General features: G+C 37.0%; 1 protein-coding gene across 3 annotated transcripts in view; it reads left to right on the top strand.

Moving 5' to 3' along the window:
* Nucleotides 1-22886, top strand: part of LOC127500203 (hepatocyte growth factor) — a 53560-nt gene that overhangs the window by 6648 nt on the left and 24026 nt on the right. For all 3 annotated transcript variants that reach the window (XM_051871171.1, XM_051871169.1, XM_051871172.1), the window contains exons 4-13: nt 3478-3592; nt 5777-5919; nt 7152-7272; nt 9199-9317; nt 10896-11061; nt 11834-11967; nt 17900-17993; nt 19683-19819; nt 22352-22384; nt 22553-22658. In XM_051871171.1, the coding sequence (XP_051727131.1) occupies nt 3478-3592; nt 5777-5919; nt 7152-7272; nt 9199-9317; nt 10896-11061; nt 11834-11967; nt 17900-17993; nt 19683-19819; nt 22352-22384; nt 22553-22658 (1168 nt within the window). The remainder of the gene's footprint in view (nt 1-3477; nt 3593-5776; nt 5920-7151; nt 7273-9198; nt 9318-10895; nt 11062-11833; nt 11968-17899; nt 17994-19682; nt 19820-22351; nt 22385-22552; nt 22659-22886) is intronic.

Genomic DNA, 22886 nt, shown 5'->3' with positions numbered 1-22886 from the left:
TTATAGTTAGTAGAATGTCTAAAGTACTCCATCAAAACAAAGTATTACAGAGATAGGTAATTTCACAGCTATTCAAAAACTATGTTCTTTTTCAATACCAGGTTTCAAAAGTACCGAACTGTTATCAATCATATTCACTGTGCATTTTTATTTTTTAATGTCTGATGTCACTTGCATAATGTAACATTTTAGATTGAATGCTTTTCAAACTAAAAAGCCAAAATAAAATATAAAGTATAAATATATATAGTATATATAGTATAAATTTGTAATTGGATATCATATCCGTTATCAAGCATAAAATGTGCATAACATGTGTGAATTGGTACATGCTTTGTTTTTAAACCCCTTTAAATCTCTATACCAAGACATTTAGAGTTAAAGCTTATGCTGGCATGATCTGCCACTGAGGGGTTTTATAATATGAAGAGCTGTTCTCAAACCTTAGCCAAGTATTGGACTCTTAAGGATTAATTAAGTTTCAGTGTGAATAAATGTGAGATCAGTGTCCATGTGATGATGACACACTCATGCAATCACACACACATTCTATTTATCCACCATCATGATGAGGATGACACAGCAAAATAAATCTCACTCTAAGTCACTGGAAGTAAATACCCTTCTACATCTAATAGTACTGCAGATTATCTGAAGTTTAAAACACTTGCCTTTAAGACTTGGCATTTATCAAATCAATTCTTGTTTATGTAGCACTTATTCAAAAACACACGGATCAGGCTGGGATTTCTGTTGACTTTGCTTGTCTATATGTATTACTGCTGACAATAAGAGTGGAAAAGTGACATTTAGAGATCACATTGTTTCAAAACTTTTTTCATTATTATTTTTTTTTTTTGAAAGAAGTGAATACTTTTATTCAGCAAGTGTACATTAAAGGATTAGTTCACTTTAAAATGAAAATTACCCCATGATTTACTGTCCCTCAAGTACTGTACCCCTTTTTGGTAAAAATTATTTTATTAATTATTAGGTTTAAATGAAAATATTCTTACGGTGAGACTTGGTAACCACAGGTAAAACCATACATGGCTACTCACTACCACTGTCAAATGATATTATATTATGATATGTTATATAGGCCTGTAAGAAACGCCTAAACACAGGTACAAACTACACCTTAACAAAGACATGAATTATATATTCCCCTACCCACCTAATTAATATATTGCAAAATAAATGGCTATAACATAGTTTTCAGTATAAATATTCCACATTTCCACAAACCATGGTAATTTACTACAGTTCATTCATGGTAAATGTTTGTAAGAGTGGTGATTTGGGGATTTAAAAGTCTTCTATCTTCATTCATGGCATGTTTCTCCTGTTTTCCTCGTCAGTCTTGTTGGGAATGTTGAGACTGTTTCATCCGATTTAAAACTAGTTTAATCATATCGAGTGACTTGTAGTTTGTAAAGGAGAGGTGTGTGTCGAATTGAAACGCTAATGTCATTTGATGTCGCAACGCTGTCGGAGGAGCGCGCATGGTACGAACAGTGCGTATATAGTCGTATAGCTGCAGGCGCCACTGCGGCCACGTATCTAACCGAATTTAGCCGCACTGCCACAAAAAAGGAGGAGGGAGATTGGGGTGCCACCAGTTGATGAGCCCTGGCGTAGGATGTAGCGTAAACATTTTGAACTGCGAGAGGAGTTACACTTTCTTCATAAGTTGAATATGGAAGTCGGTCTGGTGAAAGCTAATAATTTTACTTTATAACGTGTTAAATATGGATATTTTTCTTACACAAATGCATCGCTTCGCTTCAGAAGGCCCTTAGCCCCCAGAGCCTACGTAGTACGTTTATGATGGATGGATGCACTTTTTTTCGATCTTCAAACAGGGGGTTTCCGTGCACTGCCATTATAAAGCTTTGGAGCATCAGGGTGATTATTAATATAAAACTCCAATTGTATTCGTCTGAAAGAAGAAAGTCGTATATACCTACACTACCAGTCAAAAGTTTGGAAACATGACTATTTTTAATGTTTTTGAACGAAGTCTCTTATGCTCATTAAGGCTGCATTTATTTCATAATAAATACAGAAAAAACAATAATATTGTGAAATATTATTACAATTTAAAATATGTTTTTCTATTTTAATATACTTTAAAATATAATTTATTTCTGTGATGCAAAGCATCATTACTCCACTCTTCAGTGTCACATGATCCTTCAGAAATCATTGTAATATGCTGATTTATTATCAATGTTGGAAACAGTTATGCTGCTTAATATTATTTCATAACCTGTGATACTTTTTCAGGATTCTTTGATGAATTAAAAGTTAAAAAATATCAGCATTTATTTAAAATAGAAATCTTTTGTAACAATATACACTACCGTTCAAAAGTAAAGATTTATATTGTTAGAAAAGATTTATATTTTGAATAAATGCTGTTCTTTTTAACCTTTTATTCATCAATGAATAAAAAAAGTATCACAGGTTCCAAAAAAATATTAAGCAACACAGCTGTTTTCAACATTGATAATAACTGAGTATCAAATCAGCATATTGCAATGATTTCTGAAGGATCATGTGACACTGAAGACTGGAGTAATGATGCTGACAATTCAGCTTTGCATCACAGAAATAAATTATATTTTAAAGTATATTAAAATAGAAAACCATTATTTTAAATTGTAATAATATTTCACAATATTATTGTTTTTTCTGTATTTATTATGAAATAAATGCAGCCTTAATGAGCATAAGAGACTTTGTTCAAAAACATTAAAAATAGTCATGTTTCCAAACTTTTGACTGGCAGTGTACAATGGCTTGAGGGTGAGTAAATCACGAGGTCATTTTCATTTTAAAATGAACTAATCCTTTAAATTTAGAAAAAAAAAAAAAATGACACTAAAGACTTCTACAAAAGATTTCTATTTCAAATAAATGCTGTTCTTTTGAGCTATTTTTCTATTCATATGATTCTATTCATCAAAGAATCACAGTTTCCACAAAAAATATTAAGCAACTGTGATAATAATAAGAATTGTTTCTTGGACACCAAATCAGCATGAAGCATCATGTGACACTGAAGACTGGAGTAATGATGCTGAAAATTCAGCTTTGCCATCACAGCAATAAATTACATTTTACAATGAATTAAAATACAAAACAGTTATTTAAAAATTGTAATAATATTTCACAATATTAATGTTTTTACTGTATTTTAGGTCCAATAAATGCAGCCTTTGTGAGCATAAGAGACTTCTTTCAAAAATATAAAAAAAATGGTTAAATATTTTAAATTCAAAATTACTTCAGAAACTACAGAAGCATACACTATTGCCTAACAAGTTTGCAGTAGATGATAGGTTTGTCTTGAAATGTAACAAAAAATATGTTTTGTGAAAATGAATGAGATTTTCCCTTCTAGAACCTGACTGTTGCACAAAAAGATCGATGCATAACCTGAGGTGTGTCTGTATGCCTGTTGTCTTTTAGATTTTATGAGAGAATGCATCATCGGCAATGGACTCAACTACAAAGGAAAGAGATCGGTGACCAAGAGTGGAGTCCAGTGCCAACTCTGGAATTCCAAAACTCCACATGAACACAAGTAAGTGCTTACTCAGTCTCTTTACCTCCCATTCTTGGTTCGGTCTCTCTCTCTATGGGCAATTAAACTCAATTACCCACTATGTGCATTTCTGTGGCTATCAAAAGTCTTGTGGAGAGCAGATAGCGGTTAACATCTCCTTGGTATGTTTCAGTTTATTTATTTATGCACATATTACGCTTTTAGATAGCTAATGGCAAAACAGACTTGATGAGTTATAAAAATCCACATTAGCCTCTAATGATGATGAATGTGCAAGTTTATGTGTGCTGTCTTACTGACTTTGATTCGTAAGAGGGTTCTTACTGAGTCTAAGTGTGACAGTAAGTGCAACTTGATGATTCTCAGAAGTGGAACACCGATGGAGACAATTAGGTCAATGACAGGAATGCCAACAAGCAGCCAGTACATTCAAACAATTGCTTCCGTTCTTGCATGACCAAAAATAGACGTTTTTGTACAGTTATTCCTATGCGTAAATATCCAATGCAGTTTACCCAAAATATAATTTTTGTTTACACTGACATCTAAAAATAAACATTAAGAAGCCATATGCAGCCTGGAACTGATGTCATGTTTATAGGATTTGAGGGTCTGTGCATAAGTAGGAGTTTGACAGAAAGCAGCACAAGGCTAAGATAAGATACCTAATGCAAGACACGTCTTTGATACAAGTTCATTATGGATGCAGGAATTCATTAGGGACACCACATGGTGCTTTTGGTTTACTTCCTGTACAGCAAGTCGATATAATAGATCTGTCCTATTTTTTTTTTTAGTAGGCCTGTACAAAAGTTTGATGCCCTTTTTTTAAACCTGAAAATGTGATTACCTTTCAGAGACCTTGACCCTACCACCAACTTCCCAACTCTAGATATCTCCCTCTCTCTCCTCTTTTTCCTTCAGCTCTTTTTATCTCTCTAATGGACATCAGCTCAGTTTTAAAGCCAGCTTTTGATATGCTTGCCTCTGAAACATCACAGGCATGTTTTATCGGCTCAAGAAGCCAATGGACCTGAACGTTTTGAAATACCGAACAGGCCTCTAGGTCAGCTAATTTGTCACAGATTGCATTTTTATCTGTATTCATCAATCATCATGAACGTGGCTAATTTGTGTTGTGAATTACACAAAAGATAATTACCGTTTGGCTTAAGGCAATGATTTATTAATGGTTTACAAATATTTGCATGGCAAGGGTAAAAGGGTACTTGCATAGCGGCATCTCAGAGTTTTACAACTATTAAGTGGTACCCCTAAAGAAATGAATAGTAACTTTGAGAAATAGTTTTAAAATGATGTGCACAATCATATTGGTGGCCCAACAAAAGCTGTTTTGTTCTAATATGGGGTGAGTCACCCCATAATGGTGGTCACCATGTCACATGACTGCCATATACTACTACTAATCCATTGGATTGAGATACTTTTGGGTTTTAGAATAAATGGATAATTGGATGACAAACAAGTCTGCAAATTGTGTAGTTCTGCAATGGCATTGGTAGCCAAAAGCGTTGGCTACCATGTGCTTTCAGAGTGTTCAAATAACCAAGAATAAACGCTCTTAAAACAACAACGTCATAATAAGAGTAGCCTAACTCAGGCATTGTGTAGACCTTCTCTGGCCAAAAGCTTTATACTACTCCATTCTCTTGCCAAAATCATTATTTGTCCTCATGCATTTGTTGTTTTAAGGTCAAACGTCTGTACGTTTTCCATATGTGAAGAAAAGAAAAAAAAATTAAGAGGTAACAATTTCCCCAGGGCCAAATACATGTTAAGTTCTTGCATCACAATGAAATGTAGAATAGCAGCTGCAGTCTGATGTTAGATACCGATAGCCGTGCCACTTTTATTAATGTAAATATAAATTATTGAGATCTTCTGTTGTATTTGGCTGGAAGTCATAAATGTGTCACGTGACACCCAGTAAAATTCTTCCACAAATGATTCTTACTTCAGCTGTAGTGAGGTTTCTGTATTCAGTAAGACAATAATTGCAGAGGATTGTTGATGTCACTATGCGACTGGTTTAATACGATCATCAATCCTCACCCTATGCAGCTAGAAATGTCAAGTCACATATCAAAGAGTAACCGTATATTGTTTAAGGAAATTGCAGCAATTTTGCTTGTGTATATGATTTTATAAACATCACCTCTGTTTCTGTCCTCACTCCATCAGTTTCTTACCCCAGAGGCATAAGCACCGAGATCTACGAGATAATTTATGTCGTAACCCAGACAACACCACAACAGGTCCTTGGTGCTTTACCATGGACCCCAGAATACGGCACCAGGACTGCAGTATCCCACAATGCTCGGAAGGTGAGTTCAAGGCAAGGTTTTTTTATTTTTTTATTTGAAAATCATACTGAAAATGTAATAATTAAATCTGCGAAATGTATTGGTAAACATTAGTATCTTGATAAAAACTAGCATGTTGTTTAGATCTAGAGGAGACTGACTGTGAGATTACTCTAAAGTATTTTTTTTCATGATAAAAATCCATTTAAGGAGACTTCAAAAGTCTCCATTCACTCTCAGTTTATTGTCCAGGAGAAACAGTTAAGATGTTAAAAGGATCTCACGTGTGATATCTCTTTCTTCTTGGTTTGCTGTTCAAACTGAGGGATGTTTAAGAACTGTGGTATGGATTGATTTTTAGCCTACTAAAAACACCTTTTTCATGTGAATTGTTAATTATTGGATTTAAAACTTTATCAGTTGAAGAAGAATGAAAGCGCTTGATTGTTAGAGTGACTGGGGATTTTCGTTAATAGGAGATCACATCGAGTGAAAGAGGGGTTTTCTGCAGAGTAGTGATCAGGCTCACAAAGAGAGCCTCTTGTCTATTCTAAGAGTTGCAGGGTGAAATATGGCCGGGAGGGTTTGTTAATAAATTAGTTTCCCATAATCAAAAACACACAGACACACACAAAAAGAAGGAAAATCATGTTTTCATGAGAGTGGCTGACATTAACATCTGTTTCTACTACAGCAATCTGCTCCTTATACTGTGTGTACTGTACAACTAATAACAGGATTTAGAGAGATGACTCTAGCTGAGGTGACCTCCATCTGCTGTGATACTTGGTTTTGGTCCTACAGTGACTAAGCTCTTTACCAAGTACTATAATAATTACTTGTTGCTTTAACCTTTGATCATATGAAATCTGTTAAAAGCCGCAATGTACCTTTGGGGTTAAATGGAAGGCCTAATGGGTGATATGTCTGCCTAATAAATTGAAGCGTCAGATGATTTATTTTTTAGACATTCTAAGGGTCACATGTGGCTCCTTAATTGCTTGTCTTCTTGATAAATATGATAACAGTCCCTGCAGTCATTAATCGTTAGTGATTAGCCTATGCGTAGTTAACATGTGCACTAATTTACTACCAACATTCTGCCACAGTTGCATTCTTCTAACCGTTTAACATGACAACCAGAGTTGAAGCCTGTTGAGTCATACTCTACAAGCATGCTAATGTCGCTCAGCTGGGGCCTTTTGGGCTTTGTCCTGGTTAACATTCTTACCAGGCATGTTCCTTATCCATAGTGGAATGTATGACGTGTAATGGGGAAAGCTACCGCGGACCCATGGACCACACGAAGAGTGGCCGGGAATGCCAACGCTGGGACCTTGAGGAACCACATAGACACCTTTTCCACCCTAAAAGGTATGAGACCCACCAGAAAGTGTAAACAGTAAGGGACAACATCAATCAGACAGACTTCAGGTCATGATTTTCAGTCAATATGAGAAAAGGTTTTGGAAACCTTCTAGAACTCCCTAGCAACCACATAGCAACACACCTTAGCAACCCCATAGCAATACCCTGGAAACCAACCAGAACACTTTAGCATCTTGGTGGTGAGTTTTGCATGGCAAACACCACTCAGATTTTATTCAGGATTTTGTACAACTTTAGTTGATGGTAAGATGATTATGTTTCAAAGAAAGGAATCAGATATCAGTTGAAAAACTAGTCAGAGTTTTAATAATGTTATGCTGAAAAAATCTGGGGTCATGAGTGGATCACTTGCATCATGCCATTGAATGTGAACTGTGGAAAACAACTCAGCTATGCTTTAATCTGTCTGAAATCTCAATGTGAGCAGTGATGGCTAACAGCAGTCATGAAAAATTACACTTTGTTTTGGAAAACATTATTCTTTACGGTTTCATAATTTCTTTGGACCATGCTCATGTTGGACAAAAATAGTTCCTTACACATCTTTTCTCAATTACACATATCTTTTGTTTAGCATAGCAACTGAAACAGTTGACCACATTGCTACCTGATGTACAGTACATGCTGTATGCACTTTTCAGCCAATAAATGGCATTTTCATTTTGTATGACCTTCCCAGTGCCCTAGTTACATCTTTACTAGTTCTGGGAAAAAACAATATCGTTAATCTTGAAATAAATGTCCGTTTGGTTTGTTTGAATACTCTCCCTTAAGAGTCTCTAAACACACAAAGACCATTTTTTTTAAAAAATATCTCAGATTGCATGCATGGAAAATGGTCTTGCATTTACCCTAATCCGGAATGGCATTTGTGAAGAACTTAAAAATATTTGAAAAATCAATAAAGTGTTCTCCCACTTGACCTCATGGGAACTGTGTCATGCCCCAGTTTTATATAAATCACTAAATAAAATGACTGCTTTGTGTGAACCTACCAAAGAGGCAAATTATCTATGATGTCTTGAGCCTTTATTTATTTTTTTATTTTTTTTGGAAGTACAAGCAACTATAAAAAGCCACTGAACATCACAAGGCAGAAGCTCTTCACCCTTTACATGACCAGTCTGCAACAAAAAGTTTCAGATCGTAGCCAACTTTAGTGTAAATATAACACTAGAAATCAGTCATTTCTTGACTTCAAGTTATTTAAAAATGTAATTATTGGAAAAAATATGTGAAATGAGCACACACAATTACATTTGGAGTATCGGCCAATATACAGTACACAACTGTTTAAAATTTTGGGGTAGGTACGATTTTTTAAAATGTTTTTGAATGTCTGTTATGCTCAACAAGGCATTTTTCTATTTTAATATATCTAAAAATGTAATTTATTCCCTTGAAAGGCAAAGATGAATTTTTGGTTTCATATGATCCTTCAGAAACATTTCTTATCACACTTGAAAACAGTTAAGCTGCATAATATTTAATATATATAAAAAAAAATATATATATATAATAATTATAAATTATATATTTTTTTCAAGATTCTTAGATGAATAGAAAGTTCAAAAGAACAGCATTTATTTGAAATAGAAATCTTCTGTATCATTATAAATGTCTTTACTGTCACTTTTTATAAATTTAATGTGTCTTAGCTGAATAAAAATATTAATTTATTGAAAGAAAAAAAAAAAGTGTGTCTTTAAGTGTGTGCAGGGCAACAGGCTTCAGGCTTCTGTCTTGTGCGCTTGGCTTAAGAAGTCCTGCTGTACCAGAAGCAAAGAGCATGTTATGTATTTTCTGGAGGTTATTAGAATTTTATCCTGACTGTAAATCAAAGTTGCTGTAGAACTGGGATGGTTGATATGTGGCGTGTTAAGTGTGTTCTTTTTACCCTTCTTATGACAGGTACCCCGATAAAGGTCTAAAGGACAACTACTGCAGGAACCCAGACGGGCGCCAGAGACCCTGGTGTTTCACCACCGATCCAAACACTCCATGGGAGTACTGTAACATCAAACAGTGCGGTGAGTGTGCGCGTCTGCGTCCTATGTGTAAGATGAAGAGACAGAGAAGAGAACAAAAAAGAAGCCAGAGACAAAAAAAAAAAAAAGACTGAAAAGAGGCAGAGTTTGCCAAATTTACAACTTCCTCTTCCTGTAGCCCAGGCTCCCCTTTCGTTTGGGACCCTCACAGGAATGTTGTTTGTAACCGGGAGAAGAGAGAGAGGAGGGTCCACCTATAAAACTCTCTCTCCTCTCTTTCTCTTTCCTCGACTCTTGCCCTGTCTTTTCAGTAACGTGCCTCCGTGTTTATTTTTCCTCATCAGTGCAGTAGAGCGTTCCCTTATCTGCATGAGAGAAATGTGCTTGAGTTTCAAGTGCTATGTAAACCTTCCACGCTTAAGACAAAACACGCGTGTGGGTTTCAAACCCCCAGCGCGCTCAAACACACAAGCGCCCAAAAACCTATTATTATAATGACACCCCTCTCCTCCTCCTCGTGCTGCCTCCGTTTATTTTCATTAGCAAGGCGACGGCATGTTGGTTTAAGTGGGAAGTGAGGCAGAAACTCAGGCGTCCGACGTTCGCGCACTTTACCATTCTAGACTGAACCACAGGGGTTTGCATTTGTTTTTCAGAGCTGTTTGGCAAGTACTGGTCATAACCTTGAGCTAAATCCTGTGACGGATTCTCAAAGATCACCATCCTGGGAGACACTTTTCACAATGCTTTTCACTGTTTGGCAGAATTAAGCTTCTTTTCAAACACCTCAGCATCTCAATAAGCAGCCAAACAGAGTTTAACCTATATGTCACTTCCCACCTGTGGAAACGCATCTGCTTTTACAAGAAGTGGATTTCGTCCTCTTGCAGAATGAACGTCGCCCCTTAACAAGACTATTTGATCCTCTATAAAGCTAAACATGCTTTTAAAAAATACCATGCATCTCTGCAGTAAACACAGCAAGACTTTTTTTGAGGCACAGAGCACCTCATTGTTTTCCAATTGCTTGACCTTTGCATTTGTCTTCATGACATTACACCACTGCCTGAGTTAGCCATAAAAAATGCTAAACTAGCATTGCATGAATACAATAACATCACATACACTGGGATCCACTGTATAACTCTTCAGACTCTCACAGTGTATTGGACGCATTTAAGAGTTTGACTTTGGGTTTTATTAGCAGGACTTGGCCTATATCCCTATACTGCTAGCCTCATTAGCAGACTGAAGTATTATCAGGTTATTGGAGGTAAACATAATAACTCTGTCTCTAATGAGCGTAATTTATTGCAATGAGATGCATGGGCAAAAACAATATATCATTCATAAAACGCTTAAGTTTTACCCTAAAAAAAGCTCTGTAGGCTACTGTTTTAGCATTTGTCACAGACTTAGTGCCTGCTTTGACTCATTCAGGAAGCATCTCTCTCCGTTAAGCAGGACAAAGCTGTTGTTATTCCTCCCTAAGGCAGCCTCCCTGTCTTACAGTTAATAGTGAATCTATGATTCAGTGTTCATCATGCCTAAGGAGTGATATTATGCCTCATTCTCTCACTCCCTTTGTCTTTCTGTTTATGTTTTTCACCCTTTACTCAGATTCAGACAACGGCGGTGACGTTGACAACACAACAAGTTGTTTCCGTGGACGTGGAGAGGGTTATCGCGGAACGGTTGGCATCACCCCCGAGGGAGTGACCTGTCAGAGATGGGATGCCCAGTTTCCCCATCGACACTCTTATACACCACAGAATTATCATTGCAAGTAAGAAAATATTCATGAAGTATTTATGTATAGTTCAAATATGTGTTGGCTGGACATCCGTGCTGGTTTATATTCATGCACATGCACAGCCAAAGTTTGAAGGTCTTTTTACAAGGTGGTAGTCCAAAGTCTTGCTGGAAAATCTACTTCAGTATACCCCTTGCTGGGCATCAGAATCCAAAAAACATAAGGATGCACTGATAATAGAATTCTGCTTGATACCAAAAAGACCATATATATATATAACCAATAAATGGCTAATATTAAACAAAATTTATACTATTTATGCCATTTTGTAACATCAATAGTTTAAAATTCATTTAGACATCACAACATTTCAATATATATCATTAAAAATATTAATAATATTATTTTTTAAATATATGAATTAATTTTATATTCATTTTGAGATGAGCATGCACAATTAAATATCCAATATCACCTAATAAACATCCAATATCAACCTGAATTTTATGTATATATACTGTATGTAACAAGTTCTGATATATTGTGCATCCCCAAAAATACATATGTTCACCAGGTATGCTGGTTTTATCAGCATGGCTTTCTGCCAGGTTCTGTCAGCACTAGGAAAACCTGAATGTTTCCTCTCCCAGATTCTTATCTGTCATCATACAGGTTTATATTTTTAAAAAATGCAGATAATTCTTCAAAATCTGTAGTTTTTAAGCTCAATCGCAGTCTGTTAAACATATGCTCTGTAACAGAAACATGTGTGATGTGTGTTAAAAGTACGTTGTCTGCACTGCAGGGATCTCCGGGAGAACTACTGTAGGAATCCTGATGGTCGTCATCTCCCATGGTGCTTCACGACTGACCCCAATGTACCTGTGGCGTTCTGCACGAACATTCCTCGCTGTGGAGTCCATACCCCTGAACCTGAAGGTAAGAGTCATTCACTATATATTTGTCTGATATTTAAAGTTTGACGTTCCTGTTGAATGGTATTAGCATTGCAATGTTTTCGGTTTCTTATGCACATAATGAATATACAGAATAATGAATATTAATATATGAGCACGGAGAAAAAATGACAACAAACTCCCAAGCACAAGGGAGAAATGCGAAAGAATATTTAAAAAAGCTAATAATACTTTCATTACATTTACGAGCACTACAGTCTCATGATAAACAACACGTAATTTAACACAGAAAGAATAAAGACAGTTTATTTTTTGTCCATTTTTCTTAGAATTTTCGATCTAAATCAGTCTTTTGTCTATTAGAATAATCGTGTCATCGTGTTCAGATAGGCTACACCACTGTATCAGTGTCCAGTTTGCACAAATATTTCATTTGAAGAAGACTTGATGAAATATGTGTGCATACACCATGCTGGTTCATGCTTGGTGCAGGAGAATATGTGAAATACAGTGGGTACGGAAAGTATTCAGACCCCTTAAATTTTTCACTCTTTGTTATATTGCAGCCATTTGCTAAAATCATTTAAGTTCATTTTTTTTCCTCATTAATGTACACACAGCACCCCATATTGACAGAAAAACACAGAATTGTTGACATTTTTGCAGATTTATTAAAAAAGAAAAACTGAAATATCACATGGTCCTAAGTATTCAGACCCTTTGCTGTGACACTCATATATTTAACTCAGGTGCTGTCCATTTCTTCTGATCATCCTTGAGATGGTTCTACATCTTCATTTGAGTCCAGCTGTGTTTGATTATACTGATTGGACTTGATTAGGAAAGCCACACACCTGTCTATATAAGACCTTACAGCTCACAGTGCATGTCAGAGCAAATGAGAATCATGAGGTCAAAGGAACTGCCTGAAGAGCTCAGAGACAGAATTGTGGCAAGGCACAGATCTGGCCAAGGTTACAAAAAAATTTCTGCTGCACTTAAGATTCCTAAGAGCACAGTGGCCTCCATAATCCTTAAATGGAAGACATTTGGGACGACCAGAACCCTTCCTAGAGCTGGCCGTCCGGCCAAACTGAGCTATCGGGGGAGAAGAGCCTTGGTGAGAGAGGTAAGGAAGAACCCAAAGATCACTGTGGCTGAGCTCCAGAGATGCAGTCGGGAGGTGGGAGAAAGTTGTAGAAAGTCAACCATCACTGCAGCCCTCCACCAGTCGGGGCTTTATGGCAGAGTAGCCCGACGGAAGCCTCTCCTCAGTGCAAGACACATGAAAGCCTGCATGGAGGACTCCAAGATGGTGAGAAATAAGATTCTCTGGTCTGATGAGACCAAGATAGAACTTTTTGGCCTTAATTCTAAGCGGTATGTGTGGAGAAAACCAGGCACTGCTCATCACCTGTCCAATACAGTCCCAACAGTGAAGCATGGTGGTGGCAGCATCATGCTGTGGGGGTGTTTTCAGCTGCAGGGACAGGACGACTGGTTGCAATCGAGGGAAAGATGAATGCGGCCAAGTACAGGGATATCCTGGACGAAAACCTTCTCCAGAGTGCTCAGGACCTCAGACTGGGCCGAAGGTTTACCTTCCAACAAGACAATGACCCTAAGCACACAGCTAAAATAACGAAGGAGTGGCTTCACAACAACTCCGCGACTGTTCTTGAATGGCCTAGCCAGAGCCCTAACTTAAACCCAATTGAGCATCTCTGGAGAGACCTAAAAATGGCTGTCTACCAACGTTTACCATCCAGCCTGACAGAACTGGAGAGGATCTGCAAGGAGGAATGGCAGAGGATCCCCAAATCCAGGTGTGAAAAACTTGTTGCATCTTTCCCAAAAAGACTCATGGCTGTATTAGATCAAAAGGGTGCTTCTACTAAATACTGAGCAAAGGGTCTGAATACTTAGGACCATGTGATATTTCAGTTTTTCTTTTTTAATAAATCTGCAAAAATGTCAACAATTCTGTGTTTTTCTGTCAATATGGGGTGCTGTGTGTACATTAATGAGGAAAAAAATGAACTTAAATGATTTTAGAAAATGGCTGCAATATAACAAAGAGTGAAAAATTTAAGGGGGTCTGAATACTTTCCGTACCCACTGTATGTCTATAAAAACTTTAAACACAGATACTTTGTTCTGTATATGAGCTATGATCCACGTGGCTAGTGTTGTTATACTCATCGCGGAGCTCCGCGCTGAAACCGATCATATGTGCGCTCCGCGTGTATATCATGACAGTTGTATTTTTGATGTGTTCGTATTCAAACTCCAGTTCTGACGGCTCGCGTGTCCGAACGCAGAGGTGAATGAACAGCACTTTTGTGATTTGAATTCTCCACTGTAATGCGATCTCATGCAAACATATTTTCCATTTGTGCTGGTAGATTACAGCAAAACAAACCACATGCACCCAAACTTCTGCTCTGGTCGCGTCGCAGGAAAATGCATTTTTGTGTTGTAGCACTGAGGAAACGAGCACCTACGACCCTTGTCTCTGAATGACAACAATAGAGACAGAGGCAAGAGAAGTGATGCTTCCTCATGCATAATACTGCAATTATAATCTTATGCATACTACAGCACAGTGATTGGATTGAATGAGTTTTATGTCATGAATAAATGCAGAGAACCGCTTGAAACTGTTGACGTCAGCATGTTCGACCAGCCCATACTGGAGCCAATCAGCACTCCGGATCTTGCCGGTATTACACGATGACGTCAGATTTTGCTCCGACTTTGCTTTTCAAACCGGGAAGACAGAAATCGCTCTGAAAAATGCAAAAATAACTAATTTCAACTTTTAAATAAAATTAATGAGTACCTTTAGTGTTTTTAATGATGTGCAGCCTATACATATCTGTTCACAGCTGAAAAAATGTGTTCTGGGGTTTCATGACCCTTTAATACTATGAAGCGACGAGAATACTTTTTGTTCGCCAAAAAAACAAAATAACGACTTTATTCAACAATATCTATTGATGGCCGATTTCAAAACACTGCTTCATGAAGCTTCGAATCTTTACAAGTCTTTTGTTTCGAATCAGTGGATCGGAGTGTGTATCAAACTGCTAAAGTCATGTGATTTCAGTAAACGAGGCTTTGTTATGTCATAAGTGTTTCGAAACATTTCGAAATTTCAATGGTTCACGTGACTTTGACAGTTGGATACATGCTCTGAAATGAATTTTTTAAAATGTAAATGATCTTGTAAAAGCACTGTGGCAGCTGTAGCTCATTGGTAGAGAGTATCTCAAGCCGGTCACTATTACTGTGTCCTTGACCGGAGACATTTAACCCTCAAATTGCTTCTGAAGTACCGTGACATGTCTGACCCTGGTTTTACCACCTCTCTGTCTAGATGTGTATTTCTGTACTGGACTGTGAGTTATGCAAGAGCGAAAATTCCAGTACGCCAGGCGAGTTTACAGACAGTGACCATAAAACCTATTACACTTATTTGCTTTTTTAAGAAACATGTTTATAATCTACTGGCTTGATCTTGTTTTCCATGATGTTATGGCTGGCATTCTTCCAACTTTGTTTCGCTGGCTGGGTAAAAAAAGAAGGCTGTAACTTTTGAAGTCATGCCTTCTTTGCATATCAAAACGACCCTCAAAAAACGTCCTTGCCTTTGTTCTTATTAATCCTCCCCAGCAAGACATAATATCTATATAATTTCTTTTCATGATGCTCAAAAATGCCATAGCTCTTTCTCCCTCCCTTTCTCTCTCTTTCATTTGCTCTTTCTTGCCTGTCTTGGCATCGGTACACAGTGGTCCCTGTAGTCCGATCTCTACGGCCACTAATGGGGGCTGTTTGAAACATGTGCGGGGAGCAGGAGCCGCAGTGTGGGAATGAGACAGCATGAGTCAAGCATTAATCACTGCTGACAGCTTCGTGTGACTGGCAGGGCCCAGGAGATGCTTCATAGAAGGACTCGCACAAGCGCTGATGTTAAGATCGATTTAGCTGGTGTTCCAATTGAGGCCGCTGGGATGATCGCTGGACTATTGTGGTGCGCTGGGAGCCCTGCTGTGTTTCCATAAGCACTGTGTTTCCACTAACCTGCTGTGTTTCTTTAAGCACTTCGACTTGCTGAGTTTGATAATAATTTTAGGTTAACAGTGTCTCATTAAAGGCAGAGCTCTCATTGGGATAATTACAACATCTATATAATTGCATTTATCTTTCATATTGTGCATATATTTGGAAGTGCTTGCTTGTACTTAGGCTTAGTGGGTTTAGAAAAGTGCACCTAAATTTCTTTTTGTATGTAAATTGTTTATACTGTTTGTCTATTCCTTTAAATATGCGTATTAATTTGTTTGTTTATCTATTTTTCAACTGACTTTACAATGTTCCTGCTATGAAAATACCCTTAGCTGCTGCCGAGACATAAAACAAACAAATGAATAAAATCTGCCGTGTTACTCATCCCACAATGTTTATACTATGGACATGAACCATACTTCAAACTGTGTGGCTGGCGGTATTGTAAATGTTAACTAAAAATATAAAACAATGCTTTCTGTAATTGAAGTTTTATATTGAGAACTTAAAGGGATAGTTCACCCAAAAATGAAAATTTGATGTTTATCTGCTTACCCCCAGGGCATCCAAGATGTAGGTGACTTTGTTTCTTCAGTAGAACACAAATGATGATTTTTAACTCCAACCGTTGCGGTCTGTCAGTCAAATAATGCGTGTAAATGGGAACTTCATCTATAAGAGTCAAAAAAACACGACAGACAAATCCAAATTAAACCCTGCGGCTCGTGATGACACATTGATGTCCTAAAACACAAAACGATCGGTTTGTGCGAGAAAACAAACAGTATTTATATCATTTTTTACCTCTAAAACACCACTATGTCCAACTGCCTTCAGCATCCGGTTAGTGAGGTCTGAACGCGTTCTGACAACGGAAGTCATCAGAGCGTGTTTTTTTGACCTCACTAACCGGATGCTGAACAGAGTTCTACATCTTGGATGCCCTGGGGGTAAGCAGATAAACATCAAATTTTCATTTTTGGGTGAACTATCCCTTCAAACTTAAAAACCCTTACACGAAAATTAAACTAAAACTTAAACTGAAACTGAAGTAAAAATGTATTAAAGCTAAATAGAAATATAATATATATATATTTATATATATATATATATATATATATATATATATATATAAGCAGTGTTGGGGAAAGTTACTTTACATTATACATTACAATATTGCGTTACTCCCTAAAAGTAACTAATTGCGTTACTTAGTTACTTTTTATGGAAAGTAATGTGTTACGTGTAGTGTTATTTAACATTTAATCATTGCAGGTTTGTGTAATATTCTGAGTTTGCATTTCACTGTTTTTATTCATTCAATACTGAATCTGTTTTTGTGCAAGTGAGAAGAGTAAATGCATGTTCACATTTAGTCTAAAACTACAATAACCATCATGTTTACACAACACCTTTGCATTTACTCATGATTTCTCTCAACATGGAAAGAGAAGAGCTGTCAGTCATGGGAAAACAAAGTAACTTGCATTAGTTATTTGAAAAAGTAACTTCTTGTAAATTTAAAAGTAATGCGTTACTTTACTAGTTACTTGGAAAAAGTAATCTGATTACATAACTTGCGTTACTTGTAATGCGTTACCTCAACACCCAGTATAAGTATATAAATAATACTAAAAACTGACGACCGGTTGAGGAAAAGTGGGCTATTACTTTTTTAAACAATTTGATGTACAGTTTTTGCCTGAAAATGATAAAGAGCAGAATATCATAGTGAGTTTTGAATGCAAGCACCACTCACATTTCATTTAGAAAATATTAAAAATGTTGTTGCTAACAATTACTGCACACCCCATTTCTAATCTCTGCCTCTCTTAAAATGTATTTTGAAAATGTAATCATTTTTCTTATTTTTGTTATTTCAGAGTGCTATACGGGCATTGGTAACATGTACAATGGAAAACGGGCAAAAACTCGCTCAGGCATCCCCTGTGCTCCATGGAAAGACCACAGAGAAAGGTAAAAGCTGGCCATCCATGTCTAGACTGCAAAGTAAACGTAAAGCTGAAATGTATATTTAAAGTTGTCTCTGCATAATAATCTGAGAGAAAGTATATGAATCTTTTTAGAAAAAAAAAAATTCCTTCAGCTTAAACTGAATAAATAACAGGCTCGGATTTAGACAGGAGAAATGGATTGTTGATAGTCCTTTAGTATGGGCACACACAGTTTTCTCTATGAATTTTCTATAGTCTAGTATTAAGCAGAACCATAATTTATAGTGGTACAGCGCAGTTTCAGTCATGGACATTCACTCAGTTTCCATGGAAACCAAACTAGGTCCATAACTCGCAATGCAGGATCTCAAGGACAATCCCATGATGCCGTTGTGCTGCTTTGCAAGGTGAACAACTCCATTTAGTCATTAGGTTCAAGGGTCAACCACAGCAAGTTGTCGTTAAATTGGAGAGAGTGAATAAATGAGACAGATGCTATGTGAAATATCTCATGTTTTTTAATATGTAAACATACAAGCATATGGAGCTATCAAATATGCATGCACAGTTTTACTTACAGCCATACTGGAGTGTTAAATAGCTATGGTTTATATTTGTTCGTGCCAGGTGTGATCTGTTTCCTCTAATGCAGTTATGGTTTTGCCTGTGTTTAATGTGAATTGGCACAATTTTCAGTGAGCGTGTGTGTTTAAGTCTCAGAGGAATTGAACAATCGGTTCCACAACAGGCCTGTGTTGTTTCTGCCATCCACACTCACCCTGAGATGTGTGGCGTTAAATAACTTCCCTGTTTTATGAACAAGTTCCAGGTCAAAGGTCGGCCTTTCCAGAACCCCGCCAGCTCATTGATGCAAAGCGCATGGATTTTCAGGTTTTGTTTGTCTTCGTTGAAAAAATAAGATCCTCACAGTTTTCTGAGGAAAAAAAAGCACGTTTTAGTGGAGGACCCCCATTCTGAAGATCTGTAATTGATAGTAAACGTGGAGCAGTTGGAGTGACTCATTTCCCAAAAAATTACAGGCAGGCCAACCCAGCTGGAACAAGATTCTTTAGAGCCACCCTCTGACCCTTTTCCTCACCCTAACCCCTGTCCATGAACACATCAAAGCCAATCAACTCCTTTATTTGGCCCGCAGCCTGTGAGCCGCCACGGCCGGGTTGCAAAGGTCACTGCTGGGCAGGCATTAGGCATAGATTGTTTACATTATATGAACCCTAAAGTAACACGGCAAAAAGATCATTGGTGTTATGCACATTTGTGCTCTTCGTTGGTCTCTGGTGAACTTTTGAAGAATCATAGCATCTTTATGTCTGTGAATCTTCCTGAATCTGACTGATAATGTGGAAAAACTTAGAGAAACATGTCATGAGTAATGCGCAAGCTAAATACTTCACCTTGCCTCCTGAGAGGAGCTCTACACAGCTGGGGCTTAAGATGAACTTATAAGAAGAAGATGTTTCTTTGGACTCTTTTCTTAAGTGGTTTTAGATGTATTGTCTTGTTACAAACACCGGATAAACTGTTTGATTAGTGTTAAACGACTTTGGATGTGCCTGAATGATGCACCTGTTTTGGATGTTTATATGTAGACATGTAATGTTAATTTTCACTCATAACACTCTTCTTTTAAAGCTGCACATGTTCTGAAAATGTCCTGTGTTGTAATGATGAGATTTGTTTTTGTTCTCAGTAACGAAAGAGAAGTGGACTTGCTGACGGCTGAACAGGCAGGGAACTTCTGCAGAAACCCGGACAAGGACAAACACGGCCCGTGGTGTTATACCAACAGCTCATCCATCCCGTGGGACTACTGCTCTCTCAAACCCTGTGAGTGAGCAACACACGTCTGTGCTGACATTACAAACTGATTGAGATCTTTGGGTTCACTAAAAGTGCTACTTGAAACATGAAGAGGCAAACACAAGCTGAGTAATAGGGGGCTAATGTAAACCACTGACCTCAAAAAGCAAAATGCTAAAAAGCTATAGGCTTTCTGTATTTTATTCATTTAGAACAGACTACCTCATCATACAATAACCAGAGGTTGGAGCAGAACTTAAAAGTATACAAAAGTAATGATAAAAAGTGTAAATGGTTACCTTTACTTCACTAAATTTTGAAAAACAAATTAATATTTTTTAATCAGACGCTCCTAAGACCCTTTTATTTACGACTGCAAACCACTGCAAAGTTGCAAATAAGTGGCTTGATTATAATGTACTGGTAAGTCATTTGTTTGAATCAGTTTAATGAATTAAAAATAATTAATGAACTAGTTTGTGTCCAAAATCAGTCTGAACCATTAGTCGGACCCTTTGCAAATCAAAATTACAAATATTTTAGTCAGTCACACAACTCACTCACTTATTTGATTTTAGTTGTTCTTTAGTTAATATACCGTTTAAAAGTTTGTGGTCAGTAAAATTTAAATGATTTTGAAAGAAGCCTTTATTCCCACCAAGGCTGTTTTCTATTTTAATATATTTTTAAAAGTAATTTAATTCCAGAGATAGCAAAGCTGAATTTTCAGCATCATTACTCCAATCTGTGGAGTCACAATCATTCTAATATGTTGTGATTAAATAACATTTCTTATTATTATCAATGTTTAGAACAGTTGTATTTTTGTGGAAACAGTGATCCAGTATTTTTCAGGATTCTTTGATGAATAGAAAGTTCAAAAGAACAGCATTTATTTGCAATAGATATCTTTTGTACATGTCTTTACTGTCACTTTTGATCAATTTAAAGCATCCTTGCTCAATAAAAGTATTATTTTATTTATTTTTTATTTTAAAAAAATTACTGACCCCAAACTTCTGAATAGTAGTGCAATAGTTAATTAACTCACTCAATCAGTTGGATTAGTTCTGGAGGTAAGAACTCTGAATCGTTCGTAGCATTTAACAGCTCTCACACATTTTGATGTCAGAAGATTTATACTTTAGTTTAAGCACTGTTGCTAAATTTCACTTGAGTTTTTCACTCATATTAAAGGGTTAGTTCACCCAAAAATGAAAATTTATACTCACCCTCAATCCATCCTACTGTAGGTGTATATGACTATCTTCTTTCAGATGAACACAATCGAGATATATTTAAAAATATCTTTGCTCCTCCAAGCTTTATAATGGTTGTGTAGTGGGGGCCACATTTTGAAGCTCAAAAAAATGCATCCATCCATCAAGGCCTTCTGAAGCGAAGCAATGGGTTTTTGTAAGAAAAATATCCATATTTAAAACTTTATTAACTATAATAGCTACATTCCGACAGATGGCCGTATGCATCGTTTTGCGGCGGAAGAGTAACCTCTGACCCAATGCATGACGTAATGACGAATGCGGAAGCGCAGAGGATAGAGCAAAACAAAACACCGGTCACGAGTTAGAAGTCTAAAACGATAATTTTCAAAGAGAAATATCAGAGGATTTCGATATAAGAGAAGAGGAGCTTGAGTTTGTTGCCCAGCCCTATTTGTTTGAACCACGAGAGGTGTCTAAGCTTACGCTACTCCTACAAACTATGTCATACATCGCGTCAGGGGTTACGCATTTTGGCGCAAGTCGACTTGTGCAGTATGCGTACGGTCGTCCGCTAGAAGCTAGTTATTTGAATTTATAAAGTTTTAAATATAGATATATGGTAACACTTTAGTATAGGGAACACATATTCACTCTTAACTACGACTTTTCCCTAAATAAACTCCTAATTTATTAACCCCCTACCATTATAAAGCTTTAATTTATTATTGAATATATCTCCAGTTGTGTTCGTCTGAAAGAAGATATATACGTATACACTTAGGATGGCTTGCGGGTGAGTAAATCATGGGATATTTTTCATTTTTTGGGTGAACTATCCTTTTAAAGTATGACTATTGAGTTCTTTATACAATACAGACAATAACCATATACCCACATTGCTGTATCACATGTGCTTTCCTGTTGACTTACGCTCTCATCACTGACACCGCAGACTTGTGTTGAGCATGTAGGCCATGTGTTATGAATCTACATACGACACATCAATCACTCACCCACACATGCGCACACACTTTCCACAGAGGCTTCAGTTTAATTAAAGAGTGTAAAGTCCAGGTGGCTCGGACTGTCAGCACTCCCTCTGTCTCTGTCACACGCACACTCACATGTATAAGTTAAGCTTCAGTGCTGTGCAGGTCTAACTGGTCCCACATGCTGGACCAAGACTAGTCCCGTGCTAAAGACCTCACACACACTTTCACTCGAATTATACTCTAAACAGCCATCACACCGGTGACCAATTCTTCTTTTCATTTCTCATGCCTATTCATTGCTTAGAACAAAAATAAGCTTCCTGTTCTTTTTCCTTCCTTTTTAGGTGAGCCCTCACATAACAATCTACCACAAAAAGGTAATCACATCTTTCAAATGTTGTTAGGCCATGGAATTTTCTAGCTGATACTCTTTCGTTTCAAATGACATTAGAAAGTTTAATTCATAAACACTTTTATCAATTTGCGTGTTTTTCTGACAAATTCATGTGTCCCCCCTTATTTTGTGTTTTCTTTTCTTTTCACAGATGAGGTTACAAAGACATCATGTTTTTTTCACAAGCAGGTGAGAATCGTCGGTGGCGGGCCTGTCCCGATTAAAGAAGGCAGTTGGATGGTCAGCATACAGAGAGGGTAAGCAATTTGCAAAATATATAGGTAATACTGATCATTTTAAATATAATTTACAAACACTGTGGTTCACTAAGAATTGGTAACTCAAGACTAACCCATGTGTATTTATTGAAAGGTGAAGAATTAGGCTGTGATTTTTGTCTTCATTAAATATAAAGCATATTTTTTTGGAATGTCCTGCTTAAAATGATTTATACAACAGCTGTATTCAGAAATTGTATTAATAGA

The sequence above is a fragment of the Ctenopharyngodon idella genome, chromosome 18 (assembly GCF_019924925.1).
Source record: "Ctenopharyngodon idella isolate HZGC_01 chromosome 18, HZGC01, whole genome shotgun sequence".
Lineage (NCBI taxonomy): Eukaryota > Metazoa > Chordata > Actinopteri > Cypriniformes > Xenocyprididae > Ctenopharyngodon > Ctenopharyngodon idella.
Note: the sequence above shows the minus strand (reverse complement) of the source record. Positions and strands in the feature narration are given on the sequence as shown.